Source organism: Protopterus annectens, chromosome 2.part0 (assembly GCF_019279795.1).
Source record: "Protopterus annectens isolate FY-2018-M chromosome 2.part0, PAN1.0, whole genome shotgun sequence".
Taxonomy (NCBI): Eukaryota; Metazoa; Chordata; order Ceratodontiformes; family Protopteridae; genus Protopterus; species Protopterus annectens.
The window spans coordinates 1,382,981,537-1,383,003,073 of NC_056728.1; the positions used below are offsets into that span (position 1 = coordinate 1,382,981,537).

The 21,537-nt window shown below is 36.2% G+C and overlaps 1 protein-coding gene across 21 annotated transcripts in view; it reads right to left on the reverse strand.

Moving 5' to 3' along the window:
- The window catches only part of CAMK2D (calcium/calmodulin dependent protein kinase II delta), a 1,797,486-nt gene that overhangs the window by 319,609 nt on the left and 1,456,340 nt on the right, over positions 1–21,537 (reverse strand). For all 21 annotated transcript variants that reach the window (XM_044061588.1, XM_044061589.1, XM_044061587.1 and 18 more), the window contains exon 12: positions 5,421–5,463. In XM_044061588.1, coding sequence (XP_043917523.1) covers positions 5,421–5,463 — 43 coding nt within the window. The remainder of the gene's footprint in view (positions 1–5,420; positions 5,464–21,537) is intronic.

Genomic DNA, 21,537 nt, shown 5'->3' on the forward strand with positions numbered 1-21,537 from the left:
ATTGCAAACAAAGGGGGTGCGCTAGTAATTTTGGATTATTCTACTTGCATTAACAAAATGTTGTCCATGTTATTAAATGCAAAAGATTATCATCAGTTATCAATGGGTGAAATAAAAAGACACCATAGACTTATTGACGGACACCCTAAAGAATGTCTTCCTGCATTATTGTTAATTTATTATTATTATTACTAATGTGTACATAGTACAGTGCTTGTAACTTAGAAATATGTAAATCAGTCACACTGTTTGGCCACCAAAAAATTCATAAACCTTTAGAAGACTAACGGTGACCAAGTCTAGTGGTGGAAATTAAGACAGAAGCCATGACAATTTATACAAAGAAATTCATTAAACTTAGTGCCACTAAAAGTCTTTTCTACATAAGAGATTCTTCTGTCTTAACTGACAAAATGAAGGAAATTCTGATAATGAAAAGGCACATTTTGGTGACCAATGACATTAAGTCATAATATTCTACTACAAACAAAAATACTGGTTTGGAATTACTTTAAAAATATTATTGGAAAGTGGAGATTTTTCTGTTGGTGAGGTCAGATTGTTAACTGAAATGCGGAAGTTGTTTTATCCAACATTTTTTTTCTGCTAATATCAAATACTTTAGATAGAAAAATGGAGAAGAAATTGGTACCACCATGGGGCTAAAGTACACGTTTATTCATAGCTGTATGGGATACGTTAAATGTACATTGTTCCAAACACTGCATAAATAATAAATTCAACAAACGTTTCTCCCTGGGCCTACGCTGAAAATAGGCTCCTGTCCGGTCGGACTTAAAACAAACACTCTATCAATGATATTCTGCTTGCATGGATCAATGATGAAGAGACCTGTAATTATCTGCATTTAAAATCAATGTACTCATTTTTATGTACATATCACCAAATACAATTTTAATGCTACCAATTTACTTGATCATCCATCTTTAAACTGGACAGACAGTTAACATATGAAAATCTGCAAAAAGGAAGAGAGAAGAATTATTTAAGCTAGTCTAGCATGAATCCTTTGCAGCTGAAATAAACTATAGCTAAAAGGCAATTTATTAGAACTAGACGATTATGTGAAATAATAATAATGTGTTTACCAGTGAGGGTGAACTTTTATTTAAGAATGTTTTTAACAAGAATTTACCCTGATAGTGTAATGAGAGGTCTCAGAGAAACAAAATGCAAGCCTCACATTCTTACTTTTCCAATATAGCATGTTCGAATACAATAAGGGCCAATAAACTAGACACAGCTCTTTCCAGAATTTTGCCTTTTACTGTGGATTCCAGTAATATTTCAAATATTATCACATATAACTGTACGATTTTAAGCAGTTATGATACTTTATTGAAAAAAGTAGGAAAAAATAAATTTTGCACTAACAGGAGAAACATGACTTAAAAAAGCACATAGGCTAAAAAACCCAAAAACATAACTAGAAAAAAATATTTGATTAAACCTATGTCCTTTTTATTTATGGTCTGAAAGACTTTCTTGTTATTAAAGAACAATGGCCAAACATTCCAGCTTACTTTTATTGTCTTTCTAAGAATATGATATATGCTCCCTTTGTTCTGTTTTCTACAGCACCAGGAATACATGCAAGTTACAAAAGCAAATTTATGAACCCAACAAAGCCATCTAGATTCAAGATTGTAATAACGCACTTTTTAGACTTACTCAGAAATGCTTTGGTGTTAAACAATTTTATTTTTCTGTTTTAGACTGTTATTTTGGATGCTAGGGGTGGTGACATTGAGGACATGTTAGATTTAAAAGAATTCAAGTGGCAAAAAAATGCCAGATGCATACACATCACTAGGTCTTAATGAGGTGGTAAATTTCAAATCTGTTTTGATAAATAAGCCACTGGGGCAAAAAATGATTACTCCTGTAATTGAGTCTGTACTGCAAATGGTTGTTTTGATCATGTGGCTTTTAATACTCAAACTGATGTTTCATCAACTTTTTAACCCGTGTTATAAAGAAGTCTTTTATATATAAGAAAGCACTCACTATTAGCACTTAGTTACATAATAAAGTACCTGGTTTTGATGAAAAAGGAGTTCACTAGTGTATTTAGTTCCAACTGCAAAGGGAAATGTATCTGGTATGGATGGAATCCCCTTAGAAATCTATCAGATAGTTTATGATGTATTTACTGCAGAACTGTGATTGTAAACCCAGGGCTGTGATTGTAAATCCAGGGTAGGATCCTCTGCCTGTTGGATTTTACTAAACATAATCTATTTCAAATCATAATTACAAACTATTTCCTACATTAACTAGGCAAAGTGTCCCACCCATTGGCAAATATGATATATTTGAATAAGAAGAGGATCTGTACCTGGCCACAAAACATTTGATAACTTGAAGATGGCAACGATTATTGATGATACTTATTGCAACAAAACAATTTCTTAATTTCAAGTTTGGTTTCTGAGAATGCCTTTTTCAGGGTAAGTTGGGTATATTTATTTCAAGTTATGTACCATTACATCTTTCTAAGATCACTTACTTCATTGATTAAACAGATGCACAGTGAGGCAAGAGTATCTCCTCAGAGATCTCTCTGGAGTGAGAGGCACTAAGAAGGGTTAAATATTGTCCCTTTTGCATTTTGCCTTGCATCTGGTGTCACTGGAAGATTGAGGTCTAGATTGCTCCCTGGATATTGTGTCCTGGGGAAATATGTCAGTTTTTTGTTATACTAGGATGACTTACTGTTATAAATGGGGAATCCAGAAAAGGAACTACAGCAAGTTTTTGCTACATTTACAGACTTTTGGGAGTATTGGCATAAAAAGCTAGTTTCACAAAAAAAAAAACTGAAGTCATAAGAATAAACTAAATACCCTTAGACAGTCTGAAGTTGGAATACCCATTCTTGGACTCATCTCCTATGAACCTATGTGTTAAGGGAGTACCTGTCATTGCTGTAGTACTGATTTAGGTAGATGACATTCCCACTTTCATGGAGTATAATTCAAAGGGGTGTTGAGGGTACAGACACTGAGAAAGGGTACATGTTCAATTTACAGACCAAGAACCAGAGGCAGGAGGTGCTGAAATCCAAAGCATACTGTTTAAGCACTTTTCACTATGGAGTAACTCAAAAATGGCATGGGTGACTGCTCCTTTTAACCTACCTGTCAAGCTGATGTCTGCGGCAGACAAAACAGCTGCCTCAATGGGATATTCATGAAAATACTGGAAGGTAGACAGGAAGGTTGGACCCCCCACCCTTTCCACTACATATCATGAATAAGGAGTTATACTGCAGCAGAGATCACTCTACAAGCATGTGCAACTGGTATACCAAAAGCCTTTATGCCAGAGCAAGCACTTGAATCCAGCTCTGAAGAACTGGCCAGATATATTAGAACTAGTGCTAATCACTAGCAGTTTCAACATACCACGTACAAATGTTTGTTTCACTGATTTTACCATAGACTTGTTAAATCACTATTACAGTAATTTTGTGACAAAGCACTGTTTGTGTGTTTCACTAGGGGCTTGGATGAGTGTGGTTCAAGCAAAGCCATAAAAATGGAGTACAGTGCTGCTGTAGCAAGGCATCATACTGCAAGGAGGCAATGGTCTGAAACATCTAAATGTTTTTTATAATTTTCATTCAAAATTTTTTTTCAATTTCACTACCTCCCAAACACACACCCACACACAATTTGCACATTTGTGAGATCCCTGCCCTCATATATCCCTAGCTTATAAGCTAGGAAATCTGTCTCCTCATCTCTCTCTAATACACAGTGAGACAGAAAGGAAGAGTTGCTAGGTTTGAGTGTGAGAGCAGGGTTCATCATATTCTGTTACTTCTCTGTTGCTATAAAACGCAAAGCAAAATGTTACAGTTCCAGTCACAGAAGCACAGTTACAGCCTTTAGAAGTGTGTGCTTATAACCACATACTGCCAGGGGCAGAAGTTTGGGGTGCAAAGGGGGTATGCAGCCCCCAGCATCAAACTCTACATCTACACCTCTGGATTCAAGCATGAATTCTACTTTCCTCAGTTGTCCTCCAAGGAATGATGACAGATTTTTTTTATGAAAGTAGTAAATTATTTCAGCTAAGCCACTACCAGTGTTAAGAAACTCTTCTGAAATTTAGGAGTCTCCCCTTGTTCTGCTTTACATCTTTTCTACAGTGTTACCATTTCTAGAAGGTAGTTCAAGTCAGTTTAATTACACATTTGCTGCCAGCAGTGATGAAGAGGGTGTCAAATTTACCAGCTTGGGCTAGCACAGATAACTAGATGAAATTCCTTACAACTGTTTCAGCTATTAGTTCTCCCATATGCACCACTTGATAAAAGCACTCTCTCATTTTCCTTATAACTGTATGACTGGAAAGGTAGTTTTTACTTATCAAAAAGGCATTCAGTGTGCATGAAAGATTACCGGTTTTTATAGCTGTGTCCTGAATGACATTAGTCCATTTATTTGCACAGAAAACTAACTGGGGTAAAAACAGTTTTGTAACTTTAGTATTGCAGTCAGGTGTAACAAATATGTAGGATGACTTGGTTATGGATAAATCTGCCAGATTAAAACTATGTAATGAGTGTGTGTGTGTGTGTGTGTGTGTGTGTGTGTGTGTGTGTGTGTGTGTGTGTGTGTGTGTGCGCATGCATTTTTGTGAACCTTGCAGGTGTGTCTGTGTGTATTTCACTACACCTTGAATACAAGTTCTAGTTAAAAAAAATAGTGACATGGTAATGCCAACAGTAAAACTCTGATAAACAAAATACACATTCCAAAAAATAATCCTTCCAACTCCAGCTAGCTGAAGCTGCTTAAAAGAGGTCATCAGGCATCAGGCTAAATTAAAAAAACATTCCAAGTGTCAAAAAGCCCAGGATTATGGAGAACATTCAATGTGCTTTAAGTCTGGTTATCTTGGGTACAAACCTTCCCTGTTAAAAACAGTTCTTGGCCAGGATTTTCAGTGATATAAGCAACAAACTTGGAGGATCCATCACCCACAGCTAGCCATAGGTGGCAAATAATACTGCTACAATATATTGCAGCTGGTACGGTTCCACCTATGACTCAGAGTAATCAATGACTTCTAATCTTCATTCATAAAATCATGTTGGAGGAGTAGCGTCAACACCTCTACAGTTGTAAAATGAACTATTTTGCACTTGCTTTTATACTGCAGCTACACAGGAGCAAATACAGAGAAAATGATGCAATTTCTGACATCACAGGTTTCTTGACTGACCTACTGATGATGTACAATGTGAGGTACTTAAAAATAAAGCAAGGTAAATTAATGTTAGGCTGCTAAAATGCCAATGTGAAAAAAATAAGATCAATTAAAATTACACTGCAAAATGCTGAAATTGTATTCACATACATCTGCGAACAAAGTAATATTCAACATACCTGAGAAGTTCCTTGTTGCTATCATTGTTGTCAGGATAGCCCCCTGTAAAGCAAATCAATAATCAGGTACATTTAAGAGCACAGTGCAACATAGACTAACAAAGCACTATGACAGAAGGCATTGTATTTATTTAGTGTGTGTGTCTAAACCCTCCTCAGTTTGAATCACATCATTCTGAAATGCGTCTCAGGAGATGATAGAGACAGTTGATGTAGAAAAAGACTGGGCGACAATACCTAGATAAATAAAACTGACACCATGAAGAACAATGTAAACACAAACCACAAGCCTGGGTCCGCATATTTAAATTACTGATTTTCTAAATTCGAAAACTTCTTGCAGTCACTTTCTAACCATCTAAAGGATGCATGAAACAAACAGTAAAAGATTTATTTTTATATGAGATCCTATTTTCAGCTTATTTCACTTACCACTGTTCAGCATCAAACTTTTGTAATGTTAACACAGTAAATTATGACAGTACAGTGCATTTCTATCTTTACATCACAGGTTTAAAGATATGAAGAAAACTGGAATTAGCAACAATATTAATCTTTGGAATGCCATACTTTAGCAACTCTCTACAAGTATTCAGACATTTGTTTTGCCCCTGTTCCTCTTCCCCAGCCCTTTGTGACTATCTGGCTCCTATTTTTCTATTAGCTTATTCATCCCTCCTGCCCCCCCCCCCCCCCACAAGTGTGAAGAATACCACAAAAGGAAGGCAATAGCCCAAGAAGTGCAGCTGTTACCTGGAAGAATATTTTCTTAATGCTTCTAAACAGATTTACTCCACCTCATTGGCCCGGAAGTACTGCTCCAAGCCCACTACTCTTGTTCTGGTGCAACTGTATGCTCCACATAACCACAATTCCCACTACAGTATATATGTACTCCTTGGTGCCTGCTAAGTTCAAGAAGTGCAATCACAGGCTTTGCACTACATGAATGTCCAGCAGTGGAACTTGACTAACACTCCTCCCCACCAGAATGTGTGCACCAGTTTTGGTCACTCACTCATACTCTTTCCCAGTGGCTTTACTAGTGCCTAGGCTACTAGCACTACCTGGTCACTGGGGGCAAAGACAAGCACAAATCCATTTTCCATATATTTAGTCATGTCACAAAAATTTGAGTTATACTTTTCTGAATAATCAATTATGAAAACTTGACTAAAAAAAACCTCATAAAAATAATAATAAAAGCATCTTTTTGCAGGGGTGATTACTGCCCACCCATCACACATGAGAGGGGTTTAGCCCCCCCCCCCCCCATACCTCCTAAATTAGATTTACTAACTTCACAGCTCCACTACACTGGTGAAAAAAAGAGAAAAAACTCTGAAAGTACACCACCAGCTCAAACAATCCAACGTTGTGGTAAAATGAGTCGTGATACTCCAAACTTGACATAAAGACTGGTGACTGCACATGAATAAAGATGCCTGCAAAACTGTATGTCATTGAGATAACTGTAGGGTCTAGACTTTCATATAACAGCTGTTTGTTGTCAGAAACAATGAACTGTTTCCCTGTCCCAATATCCATTGTCACTAAGTGACAAGAAGCTTAGCATCACTTTAAACCAAGTTTTTTTCTTTTGTCAAGGCTACAGTTATAATTGTGAATGAACACAAAATGATTACCATACAAACTTTTTAATTAATTTCCTCTGTACATTACACTAAGCCTAAATATTGTATTCTATGTGGATGACAAATTCATTTAACTATCAGGATGCTAAAAAATGTGGCTGTGGCCTAAAAAATAATACTTACTATAAGGAGCTGAGAAAACAAATTACTACACACAGTATTTGCGCCAATACAAACTCACTGACATTTTCTATACCAAACTTTTAACGCAGTCTGAAATTAACTAAAGGGAAAATGTTGAACCCTTTAAAAATGTAATTTTGTACTATTAGAAGGAACTAATGCTTTTTGAAAACAATTATACAAATCAACTGTGACAGCTCAGTTGATGATACTCAACAAAACAGATACTGAATTTACTATGCAAAAACCCTTAATAAACAGTTAGATGACAACACACTAAAACGGTAACTAAAATGCGCTGAAGCCTGTAATGTCACTGAAACACCTTGAAATGTTAACCTTTGGTGCTACTTTGGCTTTAAATAGGGACATAAGACGTTACTAGGCTAACGGCCCTAGAGCCCTTACAAGCCTAGCCACATTTATCCCGAGTTGCCCTAGCTGTAGGTAGGTGAGTGAAGCTCACAGAGGTATGGGTCTATGGTAGTTAATACTGACTTCCTCTGCACAGGAGGGACATGGGGACCACCTCAAGAGTGAATTTGCGGTCACCCATCCATTGATCTAGGTTGCGTTTGAAGAGAGTCAGGGATGGGCTCTGTAAATAGCAACCAAATTACTACAGTCCAAGGAGGATGGACTAAGCAGACTTGTAAAGGATAACTACAGATAAGTACATAGGTAGGCATAATGAGGGAAAAATCAATCATAAATGTTCTTCCTGCTTGAAGGGGAAAAACTTCATAAGACCAAGGATTTTCATTGTAGGTTACTTGATATCAGGCACTTAGCATCCTTGGAAATTAGTTGTAAATCACAGCTGTAGAAAACATAAGAAGAGTATGCCTTTTTATTAAGAAAAGCAGGCAACTGTAGGGATGCTCTTCATTTGTGTGTGCCGTTGCACTGACGTTTTGGTGCCTCTAGTCCTACGAATAAAAGGAAATAACAGGGACTGTGAGCAAAGCAGGCAGTAAAGGAAACTTTTTCATAATCCAGATTTCAGCATATAAGGGGAAAAGGAGGGTGAGTAAACATAAAGAAAGTTGTTTTATTTTCTATAAGTGATGCACTTCAGCATGCAGAATTTATTTTAATGCTTCCCCTGGGCTTATGTGAAAACAGAAAGAGGTTTGGAAAATACAAAGGGAAGAAGGAAGACTTTGGTCATAAAGTTTCAGTTAAGAAGTTTTAAGCATGCTACAAAATGAGCAACCTTTTCAGTTCATTTTTTTTTTGGGGGGGGGGCACTGGTTTCAACAAAGAAACCTCCAGTGAACAGAGGGCTGACAACTCTTACACCTCACATAAAAATTATATAATATGAAAAACACAAGAACAAATGTTCCCTGAATTTCTAATGCTAGCAAAAGAACTTTGATTCTCACGAAATAGCTCATAATTTCTCGGTATGATGCAAACTTTGGAAGACTATAACTGAAATTTTTTTCTTGAAGAAAAGCTGATAAGTGATTATTACAATAAGTGATTTAAATAGTGTACTTAAACCAGCATCTCCTCTTCCTGTCTCAGACTTACTCTGAACCTAAGTGTTCAGTCAGGTCCATTAACACAAATATCTTATGAAACAGAGAATGAGTAAGGCACTCTACAGTACAATAAAAGCAAAGGCCTCTGGAAAATGAAATGTAGCTCTTACTATCATGCAGAGTCACAGCCAGGAACATTAGTTTCCTTCTGAAACTTAAAATTTGTTCTGTTTTAATTACCTCCTGACACACGATCACTGTCTAAACTTGCAAATGATATTACCTAAGTAATAGCAAGCAGAAGTGATGAACGCTAATCTGCAAATAAAGCAATTTCAGACTTAACTTAGAATGTTCCTGCTTGCTATTCTTCTTATTAGACATATCTGATTTACTGCTATCTTCATGCTGTTACTGTGATATTATCAGCTGATATAGCAAGCTGCTGTTTCAGTGCAGAATTAAAACTTCAAACACTGCCACGTGTCCGTTGATGGAAGCACACAAAAGAGGATTATATTTTGGTGCAGATTCACAGTGTCTGTCTATGGCTGTGACCACTCTCTTGGTTTGGGAATGGGTCACAGTCACTAGGGGGTAACCACGGTTGGAATGACAGGGCACTCTCCTTCCAAGCAGGAAGAGATAAGGGAGCAGTTCACAGCAACTATCTACACTGTAATACATGCTGAAGAGACAGAAGAATATTTTGGGCAGATTTGGGTATGTTGTGATATCATTGTACACTGGTAAGCGTTGAAACTGCCACCTCTGAAATGACTGCATGCTTAGGAGAACACACAGAACCCTTATCATATTATCTGGTCCATAAGCCATAACTGGGGCAATGGCTGCCTTCCTAGCCTGAAAGGCAAAACTGGGGCATCAGCAAGAGAATGAGGTTCTTCAGCACTGCACGCCTTTGTTAGTGTAAGACAGATCAACTGACAGGATGGCAGACTGATGATCAGGGAGGCTGCACCCCAAAAGATCCAGTAAACATGAGCACAGGCATCCTGGAAACTAACTATGGGCTTTGAAAGTACCACAAAATGCAAGTCCTGAATGAAGAGATAAGCGAAGCTATACTGCAACTCAGCATCACAGTGAAGCGTAAAGGAAATGGTCAAACTACAGTTTAAGCAGCTCCATTTACTTAAATATAATATACAAGCGTGCCTGCAGCTTCAGAAATGTCTCACCTGGGGGCGGTACAAACACCACTACTTAATGTCTACCTTATCACAGTGCATGTGTACCCTGCTGTAAAAAGTTTTATTCTGAATATCACTTAGCTGAACAGGACACATTTTCTGCCAGTACAAATGGCAGAGCAGAATCTGTTTTTCAAGACTAGGGCTAAATAAAATGCCTAAAGTGGCAGCACTGAATAATTTATGTTTTGTCAGTCGGGTTGTGGGCAGTAAAGCAGTGCAGCAGATTGCACTGCTGCCTCACAGCTTTTTATTCTCAAGTTCAGTTCTCAGCTGGAATATCGTGTGTGAAGTCTGCACATCTTCCTTATATTTACATGGTGTTTTACCAGATACATTGGTCTCTTCCCAAATCCAAGAAACATGGCATGGGTAATCTTTCAATCCACTAGACTGCCCATAGGTGTTTGTGCCATAGACATTTGTGTCCTCTAATGGACTAGTGACCTATCCAGGATTAGTTTCATTTAAACCAGCTGAGTTTCTGGATGGGCTGTAGCTCCCTAGCAACACTTACATAGACTAATCATTAAGTGCATTTATGAATCATCAAGTTGTCCTGCTCAGCAATTCTTATTTTCAGATGATGCCTATGGAAAAATGTTACAGGTTGTAAATAGCATTAAAAGCACATCAATAGGTAGTATTAAATACCGATATAGTCACCTGAATTAACAAATAAACAACACACTTACAGCAGCACAGTATAATTCAGAACAGGGCTGCCATCTTGGGCACAAGGTGTTAGGGGAACTGAATGGGAGATGTTGCACTACCAGAATACAGAAATTAAGCCAGATAGTAGATTTGTGGTCAGGGCTGAAGATATTTAGTTTTTTCTTGTGGGGTAGAAGATGTAGAAAGTGATATGCTACATTTTTCTTAAGGGAAAGAGATGTTTTACTCTGTCCTCATGTTTGAGGACTTTTTTTTTCTGCTTCTCACCTTAGAGTTGAGGGGTTCCAGATCAGGGAATGGCACCAGCAGCTAGATGAGCAGCTACAGCTCTGCATTTACTTACTACTTCTAATTTATGTATGTGTTGACCTGGATATAAGGCTGATCCACAGAGGACCCTTATTAGTCACAGCCATGACTTAACTGTACACAAGATAGGAAATAACATTTATGATATGTTAAGCATGCAGGTAATAAAGGAGTGGGTGGTTCTGAGGACTTAAGAATTAGGAGTCTGCAGAGCAGAAGTACGTTACTTCAGTTTGAGAGTTCAAAGAAAAGTACAACAAGATAAAGATGGGGATCAGTCCAAAAGGGTGATTTTTATCTAGCTACCTACTAACTTATCTATCTGTCCATCCATCCTTTGTTGAGTGGGTTAGTCCCACTTGTATATTGGCCTCTTTTCATGGGAGACCCAAGGTGTATTTATACTACTATAGGGGACATTTTGCCAAGGCATCAGAGAATGGGTATGTCCCTTTTCACATACAGGGATGCTTTTCATGGTGACACTTTCTGTCTTCGGGTCCTGGCACAAAGGCGGCTTGAAGCAGCAGGGAGGAAATGGAGGATGAGGAGATCAGAGAAGTGTGCAGTAATACAAAAGGCGAATCCTCAAAAAAATGAGGATGTTATGACAGCGCTTGTGTCGGAAGTAAGGGTCGAGAATGGGCAGGCAGGTGAGCCTGTAGATGAAGGTGCAGAGAAAGCAGTTGAGCTTTCCCAAAAGGAGAATGCAGCAGAATAAGTGATGGATTTGGAAGCGATTTTTCAAGAGAATCTCTTCAGAGACAAGGTATTGGCGCAGGAATGTGTTTTTACAACCCTCCAGATGGAAGGGTTGCAGGATGTTGTACTGTTGGACTTAGTTAATGCAAGTTTGCCAGAGAGTGGTTAAGATGTGACTTGGGGAGACCTAATGGAGAACATACATTAGAAGGAAGATACGGTCATGAAAGGTAAATTGTATGTCGAGATGGTAAAATCAGGCACCAAGAAAAAAAAAAAGTATTAACAGATGTAAAAAAAAAAAAAAAAGAGAGAGAGAGAGATACTTTTTTTACTGTATATATCAAAAAAAAAGGAAGACACTGAACTGGACAGATGTAAGGTACAAGATGAAGTAACTTCACCATTAGGAATTAAATCAAGTGAGGTAAGAGCCTTTATACATATTACAAAAGAGACATTTTGTGACATTATTTTTGAGACTGGTCAAATAATTGAAACATTCTTTGAAGAATATGAGAAGAAAAACATTATGCCATGGAATTTGTACATATTTAAAACATCTTATAGAGAGATGAAGAAAAAAATTAATATACAATTTAGGACTGAAGTAGATAAGACTTTAAAAAGGCATTTATTGAAGTTATGTAAAAATGTTCTAGGTATGTCAAAAGTGTATGATAATAGAGGCTTATTGAGTGGGGCGTGAGATTATAATGTGATTCTGAAAACTGAGAATGAAAGTATTGGGCATTTACTAAGTTTTATAACTGTTGAAGGAAATAGGGGCATTACAAAATATTGGGTTCAGCCAAAAACATGTCTTTGTGTGGAAAATGACCATTTAATCAGTAATGTAAACAGGACATTATGCAAGGGATTGGGAAGTGAAATGTTTCAAATGTAGTACAAAGGGTCATATGGGGTAATGTGAAAAAAAAAAGGGGAAAAGGATGGAGGCTGACATTGTAGAAGTATTAACAGAGAAAGATCAAAAGGGTGAGGCTGGGAAAAAAGATTTAGAAGCAGTGGAAACACAAACAGAAACTATGGGTAGAGAACAAGTTGTACAAAAAGTTAGTATGCAGGAAGAATTTACAGGAAAAATAGAAGAAAAATCAGGACTGAGTGATAGTGATGATGTTAAATGGAATATAGCAAAGCAAAAAATAAATCTGTGTGGCAAAAGGGGTGCAGAAGAGAAAAAGGAAAATTACAGATGGATTTAAAAAAGAAAAAAAAATAAAGGGAAAGGCTGAATATACATTACTTAAGGTAGAATTACTTGTAAAGTCTTAGCACCAAATGTGAATAGTTTTAAGAAGTTAGACAGAAGAACAGGAATTTTGGAGTGGTGTAAAAAGAAAGATAATTATGTCATTATATTAGAAGACATTCAATTTTTGTCTCAAATAGAAATATATCAAACAGAAGTGTGGTGGGGAAAACACGTATGGAATTTTGGGAGGGAGAGCTGTTCGGGAATGCTTACATAAAGATACAATTAAAGTGTTAGATGTTATGTTTGTTATATCAGGTAGATTTACAATTACTGATGTAAGATGGATGGATCATGTTATTAGAATTATTGCAATACATACATACATACGTAAAAAAGGAGAGAGAAGAGATGTTTAAAAACATTATATAATATGTAGCAGTCAATAAAGAGATTATTGTAGCAGGGGATTTCAAGTGTGACTTAAGACAACAGAAAAAGAAGGCATATGATGTTAAATTAGTGTGGCACACTATAAAGTATGGACAGTTAAACATTTGGAATTTAAAGACATGGACATACAGAAGAGGAGATAAAAGAACAGAAATAGATTCTTTTTTATTGCCAGAAAGTTTAGTAACAGCAGAACAAGTAGTGTTATAGACAGGATTTTCAGACCATAGGGCAATTTGGATTTTGATAAAAGGAAATTATGAGTATATAAAAATAGGGAAAGGTTTAAAAAGAGTTAATGAGGTGAAATGGGATGTTACAGGGACAGAAGATGTTATGAGATTATGGCAAGATCATGTAAAGATGACAGAGCTTTATAAAGATTGCTCAGAATGGCGGTTAAATTTCAAACTGAAATACAAAATGTCATGTAACAATGAAGAAAGAGAAAAAAATATATGGGAAAAATAAAATATAAGAATTTAAGTAATGATACAATCAAGTGTATAGAGAAACGTGAACAATTCTTTATTAAAGAACAGGAATTATATGAGTTGAATAAGAAAAAAATAGAATATTTATTGTATAAACAAATATATTTTTTTCAAGTAGAAAAGAACAAATTGCACCATATTTAAGTAAAATATAGAGAATAATAATGTAGCAAGAGAAATGAAAGATTCATTAGGTTTGTTACATAATACATAGAAAATTATGAATATAGCAAAATAATATACTAACATTATTTAACAAGCAGAGGACAAAGACTTGGAAGGAATGGAAGGTATGTGCAATTTCTGATAAGGATAATAAGGATCTGGAAAAAGAAAAATAGAGGAATTAGAACAGGTGTTAAAACTAATGAATTTAGATTCAACAGCAGGACTGAACGGAAAAGAATATACAATGTATAAAAAATTGACTGTAGAGCAAAACAATGGTTTGTAAAGGTATTACATGAATGGTTGAAAAAAGGTTTTATGTATAAGGAGTTATGTAGGGGTGTTATTGGATTTATATGGAAAAAGGTGAGAAGAGAGAAATACAGAATTGGAGACAACAGTATAAATAACACAGATTATAAGCTTTTTATGAAAATTTTACAAAAAATGATGGAAAAGAAAGTGGGTAAAGTTGTAAATGAATATGCATCTGGTATAAAAGGTTTATTATTAATTAGTGAATTAGTACAGAATATAATACTTAGAAATATTCAGGCAAAAAGTAACAGTACGGGATTTAAGTAAAGTTTTTGATTCAATTCATCATTCTGTATTATGGGATATATTTGAAGTCTATAATATAAGCAAAAAGATTAAAAATGTTTGTGCTACAGCATATAGGTATAATATAATGAAGGATATGGTAAATGGGTGGTTAGGTGAAGAGATACAGTTAGAGAAGGGTATTAGACAAGGTTGTCCAATGAGTGGTACATTATTTGTATTAGTAGTGAATGTAATACCTACATATATAAATAGAGAGATGGAAGCAATGAGTTATATTTCTAATAAAGGTATAAAAATGAATATGTTAAATTATGCAGATGATATTACTATTATTGCAAAAGATGGATTAGGTATGAACACAGTAATAAAACAATTGCAGGAGAGTATTCAAGTAACAAGTAATAGGTTTTGAATTAAACAAAAACACAAGTCAAGGTTTAAGATCGATGGGAGGATTGGTGGAACTAAATTTAATACAACAGAAATTAAAATTCTTGGAATTAATTTTGGAAAACAACAGATTATGGAAAAATATGGAAAGAAAAAGTACAGTAAATAAAACGTGTGCATGTTTTGTAAGTCTTTTATGGTTGTGTTAAAAAATTTTAACAAAATTTAATTAATTTAATTAATTCCATATTATCTACAACTGCTCATTTAGCAGGAATTTTCAGTGCCCCTTTAATGTTAGAGAAAGAAATATATATTATAATATTTTCTTTCATATGAGGATCAAGGTGGAACCCAGTTAAAAGGGTGGTCCTATATGTGAGAAAAGGAGGATTGGGGCTAATAAACCCTATAGTTTATACTGCTTCATTAAATTTATATAGAGTAATGAAATGTTTAAAGGATAATGAAGTTTCTTTGTTAATACAACTATCAGGTTTGAAGTATAAAACAGAATGGCTAACTTTTTTATTCAACTAAAAGGAGAGTTTGTTGTAATAAAGAAATGAAAAATTATCAAGATAAAGATTATATTTTGGAAAATAAATGTGAAAGTTATTGAAAATGAAAGAAAAGAATAGTTATAACAGGATTATGGAAAAGTACTATGGGCTATATCCATGGAAGGCTTTAAATAAAGAAAAAAGAATGCTATGCTAATGGGTTGGGAGGGTGTCCTAATGGTTAAGGTGTTTGCCTTACAAACACAAGGTGCAGGGTTTGAGTCTCACAAGGGATAATTGGCTAGGCTTAAAATGGCTCACAAGGGCAGTTAGCTTAGTACTAACCTATGAACCTATGAACCTATGAACCTATTAAGGCAAGAATGAAAAGATGTAAGGGAACTATAGAGTGTCAAATTTTTCTAAGGAGGCTGACTACACAAAAATTACTGGTAACAGCAAACATGCCTTACAAAATTAAAAGAGTCTGTTTGTTTTGTGGTACTTGTAAAATCAGTGAGCACATGTTTCTAGAATGTAAAAGAGTAAAAATGTTATGAAAAATATTCTAGATATGAATTATGTGTAAGGATTTGAAAAAGTATATAAATTAATATGGATATGACTGCATTTGGGTATTACAGAAACAAAAGTAAAAAAAAAAAGAGGTTGAAAGAACTGATGAAAATGTTTTACATCTTATGGTTAATTTGGAATAAGAGAGTGAAGAAAATTATGTTTAATGAAAAATGGGATTTGGCCATGATATTAATAAAGATAAGGTTTTGGTTGTGGAAATTGAAGTGGCAGTCAAAAAAGTAAAAACAAAGTGTTGTATGTATACGGTGAAGGGAACATAGAAGGATGATGTGACAAATGTTTTGTAAATATTGTATATAGTGTATACAATTAAAAATGTGTATATAAAATGTAAATAAGTAGAAATGTAAATAACTGCAACTGTTTTTAATAAAGGACTCCTACTCTTTTTGATAGGTGTCTAATATATAATCTCAACCAGTAAGACAGCAGTTAATTCTTTAGTGCTTGAGAGAAACTTTTTAAGGAACTTCCTAATAGGAATGGGGAAAATTTAGCAGTTAAAAGGCTTTATTCCCATTTTTGTTATTAGAATTTAATGTGTCAATGAAGTGGATATAATCTTAGACCTCAGATTCACGCTGAAGAACAACACTGAATGGTATCTGGAATAGCTGGGCTTAATGGACTGCATATAATTTACATTTATAAATGAATGTAAAGAGGGTGAAGGAGGAAAAAATCTTTAGTATATTCAAGTCAACCTACTTTTAAAGGGGATTACAGTACTGTACAATGTCTCTATAACTTGCCTTGTTGAAAGGCTGCAGCATTTTATTCCATCTGTTAAAAATATCTTTATAAAAGATAAAGTTGTACAAAAGTTTTGATATCAGTATAAAATTAGCTAACAGCTCACAGATTTGACAGCTAAAAATGTATACCACATAGTATGTCAAGTTTTTTTTTTTAATCATAGTTTTAGTGTTGTGAAACTGTTTGGAGGTGCCTGAAGAGATGTTTCTTTCCCAGGCCATTTGTTACAGGCCTTACTTGCCTTAATGACACAATATATCACCAAATCTGGTAGTATATTTTTCAGTCTTATGACCTCATAGAGACTTCTAACAAAACTTCATAAAGGAAGATGGTGAAAGATACAAGCCTGTTAAAAACCCTGGACAGTTCCCTGAGGTTGTTAATTCAAAATAAGAGAGTTGTATGTTCTATTGTTAACTGAAGAATTTCTGTGCAGAGCTACAGAAACTATCACATTTTATTTGTATACTATACAGTCTGTGTAAATTTGTTTATCCTGAGCTTAATGCCAGAATGTGGTCATATTCCTCCTTTTCCAACTTTTGTTTCCTGGTCCTTTCCTGTTTATTAATTCAACATAATTACTTGTTACCCAGGTAAGTTAATTCAACATAATTACTTGTTAACCAGGTAAGGCACAATAAAAGTTAATCAAACCGTACACAGCATAGTATGTTTTGTATACACTTAATAGAAAGATCATTTTGACAGTGTGGTGATTCAAAAACAAGACAGAAAATGAGAGCCATAAAAAAGCAGTATAAAGCAAACTTAATTTCAAGGAGCAGTCTAGAAGAATACAATTTATAGATAAACAGTAAGTTAAAAGGCATAAATTAAAAGAGTGCAAAAATATACTGTTATAAGCATGATACTTGTTTTCTAGGTAAACCAGTGTTAACACACTAGGCAACTGATGCGCAACAGCTAGCACTGTGTACTTACATGAGATATACCACTGTGTTTCTTATCAACTGCCCCTGTTTTGTCATGCTGGATAATGCTTTTTTTTTTAATAAAAAAAGAAACTGTTGCAGAGTTCAGGCTAAATGTGATTTGTGGGATTTCCAGAATAATGTACATAATTTACAATATTTGACTCTGAAGTTTAGAACTTGTTGTTTACATGGACAGAATAAAACTGAAAACCTATTACAGCTGATTACCATCTGGACAAGCAACTTCCCAAGATATCAGTTCAATCCTGTTTTGGAGGTAGTTTTGCAACCACTGAAATGTCACATAGTACATCCTGTCTAGACTAGTACAGCCAGTCTTGACATTAATAATGAGTGGTCAATGGTACTGAAACACTGAGAAAGGTCTAAGAACAATGTATATGCATACAATGTATTTATTTATTTTACATTTGCTTACTGGGAAAGTCCAACTGGGATAAGACCCATTTTCAGCTTAGGCCCAGAGAGAAAAGCTCCACATACAGAGATTATACAAAACTTATACAAGAAATTATACAAAACCTATACAAGAAATTATACAGTAAAATATACAAGACATACAGTACACCATAAATTACATTCTATGCTATTATAGCTGGCATTTGTATTATACAATCATCTGATATAATTCCTTACTGTAGTGTAGACACTATAGTTTCTCAACGTAAGCTGAGGAAGGGTTTTGTAGGGGGAAACAGGATAGAAAAAGATGATGTTAAGATTATCTAGACATGAGAGAGAGCATAGATTGTGAGGAAAAAAAATTATGACCAGAAACTATTAAAACTAGTTAGCCTGGTATAGTACAGGAGCAGAGATCATTTTTAAGAATCTTTTTGAATTGGTTGGTATTTGTGTTGGTTCTGATGCTGTGAGATAGTGAATTCCACCTTTTTGCTACATGATGAGAAAATAGGGAGTCCCCTGTCATATTAGAAGATTTGGACACTTGTAGTAGAGATTTATTTGTTGACCGAAGACTTCGGTTTGTGGTATGGGGCTGGAAAATATTTAGCAGGGCAGGGTTTTTTTTCAGGATGATACTAGTTTGTGTGCTAAGGTTAATTGGTCATAGGACAGAAGCTGTGGGAGTTCTAACCAGGAGAGTTTTATAAGGAGTGACAGTGGTGGGTATGATATGGGCAGTCGGTTGCAAATTTAGCTATTTTATTGTAGCATGTTTCAAGTTTAATTAAATCTGTCTTGGTGAGGTTGGTTGAGATTGTTGGTGAATAAAGGAGGTTGGTGAGAATTAGGGAAGCATAGGGAGTGTTGACAGAAGATGGGTTCTAGAAATGGCAACCCTAGAGGTAATAGATACTTTTTATTTCTGTAAAGAGTACCCATTTTTGTGAACTTTCTTAATTGTTTGTGCTATACGTAGGTCAAATCTTAGGCTGTTATCTATTATTACTCCTAGTAGTTTTGTTTGTGAATCAGCATTAATTTTAGTATTATTCCTAGCTATGATGTAGGAAGTACTGGAGGAGGGGGGAGAGAATCTTGTGGGTTAGAAGATCATGAGTTTTGTTTTATTGGGGTTGAGTATGAGTTGATGCTTAGAGAGCCATAGCTCGGTACCTAAGAATGATTTTTGGGTTATATCATGGAGGTGTTGTAGGTTATTAGTGGCACATATGTGTTGGGTCATCTGCATACTGGATAGTTGAAGCCAGTGGGGTAGCACTATGGAGGTTTTTGTAAAAATAGTAAAAAGTAGCAGCCCAAGTATTCAGCCTTGAAGTACTCCTAGTGTGACAGGAAGGGGGGGATTGGGCGTTAAGCAATTTTAAAGATTATTTGCGGCCCTATAGATAGCTTCAGAACTACTGAAGTGCAGAGGGGCTGAGGTTCAGTTTGGAGAGTGTATGTAATAGTCTGGGGTGGGAGACCGTATCAAAGGCCTTGGACATGAAGACTGCAGATACTACTTTACCATTGTTTCTCAGTTGGTTGATGGTATTGGTGAAACTGAGGAGTGCAGTTTTTGGTACTATGATGGGGCCTAAAACCATGTTGACATGTTGCTAGCATGTTGTTGAAGGTAAGATAATGAATCAGTTGGGACCTGGATAGATCTATCAAGGAGTTTAGATAGTGGAGAGAGAATGGAGATCAGTCTGTAGTTGGTCATCTCTGTGGAATTTCCACCTTTGTGTAAGGGGATAATGTGTGGGATTTTCCATATTGCTTGGACATGTTCTGCTATGAACCTGTTAATAAGAATCGACCCTTGATAAGATATGGCTTCAGCTGCTACCTAAAGAGGGTTTGAGTTTTTTTGAGTAGTTTCTTAATGGCAGCTGTGGGAACAGGGTGAAAGGAGAAGGAATTGCAGTTAATATTTAGAGGTTTGGAGGCTAGTGATGGTTCTGTGGAATTACTTTTAATTAGAGATAGTACACTTTCAGTGAAATATTTATGGTCATCTTGGGGTTGGAGAGGGTAGTCTAATGGTTAAGGTGTTTGCCTTGCAAGTACAAGGTGCAGGGTTTGAGTTTCACAAGGGATAACTGGCTAGGCTTAAAATGGCTCACAAGGACAGTTAGCTTAGTACTAATCTATGAATCTATGAATTGTTCTGCAATGGTGGTAGGAGAGTATGGTAAGTTGGGGGAAGGGGTAGTAGAATGTACTGGGTGGAGACTGGCATTTATGGTATTCCAAAATTTTGGGGGGTTATGATGGTGTTTATATGATTGGGTTAGCATGGACAAAGAAAGCTGTATATACTCTAGCTTTGGGCACTCCAGAGTTTTCAGTATTGCTGTGGAGGTTGCAGATAAGCAAAACACACCAGCCTGGGGTGACATGATCGACAGACCACGATGCTTTGCCAGAGATAGCCTGCACCTGTCGCCCTTGGGATTCTGGATACTGGCTAAGGCTCTTGCCACGCCTACAGTGCCATTTTTAGGCAAGGTTCAAATGACAAATTCACCACCGTAACAGGTACAAGCAAGCAAAATCTGAAGATAATGCTACTCAATGCTAGAAGTCTAAACCTCAAAATGCACTCACTCAAGGCACTCCTTAAAAATGGAGAACATCGACAACTGTGCAGTGGCAGAGACCTGGTTCAAGGCTCCAGAGACCACCCCTGCATTACCAGGCTATAATTTATACCACACCTTTCGGCCACCTAACCTGGACTGAAACACTAAAGGCAAAGGCGTGTCCATATTCATTAATGATATCCACAACTCCAGGCTAGTTGCTCAGCATAATGCATCCGAGATTATTCAAGTGCAACTAACTCTGGGCAAGACCGCAATCCAAATTGTAGCTTGCTACAGATCCCCCACCATGCCCTAGGATTCCCACTCCTCATTTCTTGATACACTGGAAAATATTAGGGCAAAACCCAACTCCCTAATAATGGCCGATTTCAACTACCCCACCATTAACTGGTAAATCTACTCACGTACCAACTCTTTTGCTCAACATTTTCTGGAAATCATAAATTCCAATGCCTTGGATCAACTTATCCACACCCCCACCAGGGGCTGCAATATCTTAGACCTAGTCATTACCAACATGGGCAACACCAATGTTCCATACCAGAGGTTAATTCCTCATTGGTCAGATCCGACCACAAGCTAATCACCCTAGATATCCACATCCCGCCTCCATTCCACATTAGGGAAACCACCGTAAAAAAATTCTCCAAAGCCAACTTCATGCTTCTTAAGACAGAAGTGGCAAACTTCACGACACCCATGCGACAGACAACAGAGGTACAACTGTTGAATCCTACACAAATGCACTTTATAAGCACTTACACGAGTGCATGGATTGTGCTGTCTCTAACAGAACCAAGATGCTATTCTCCAA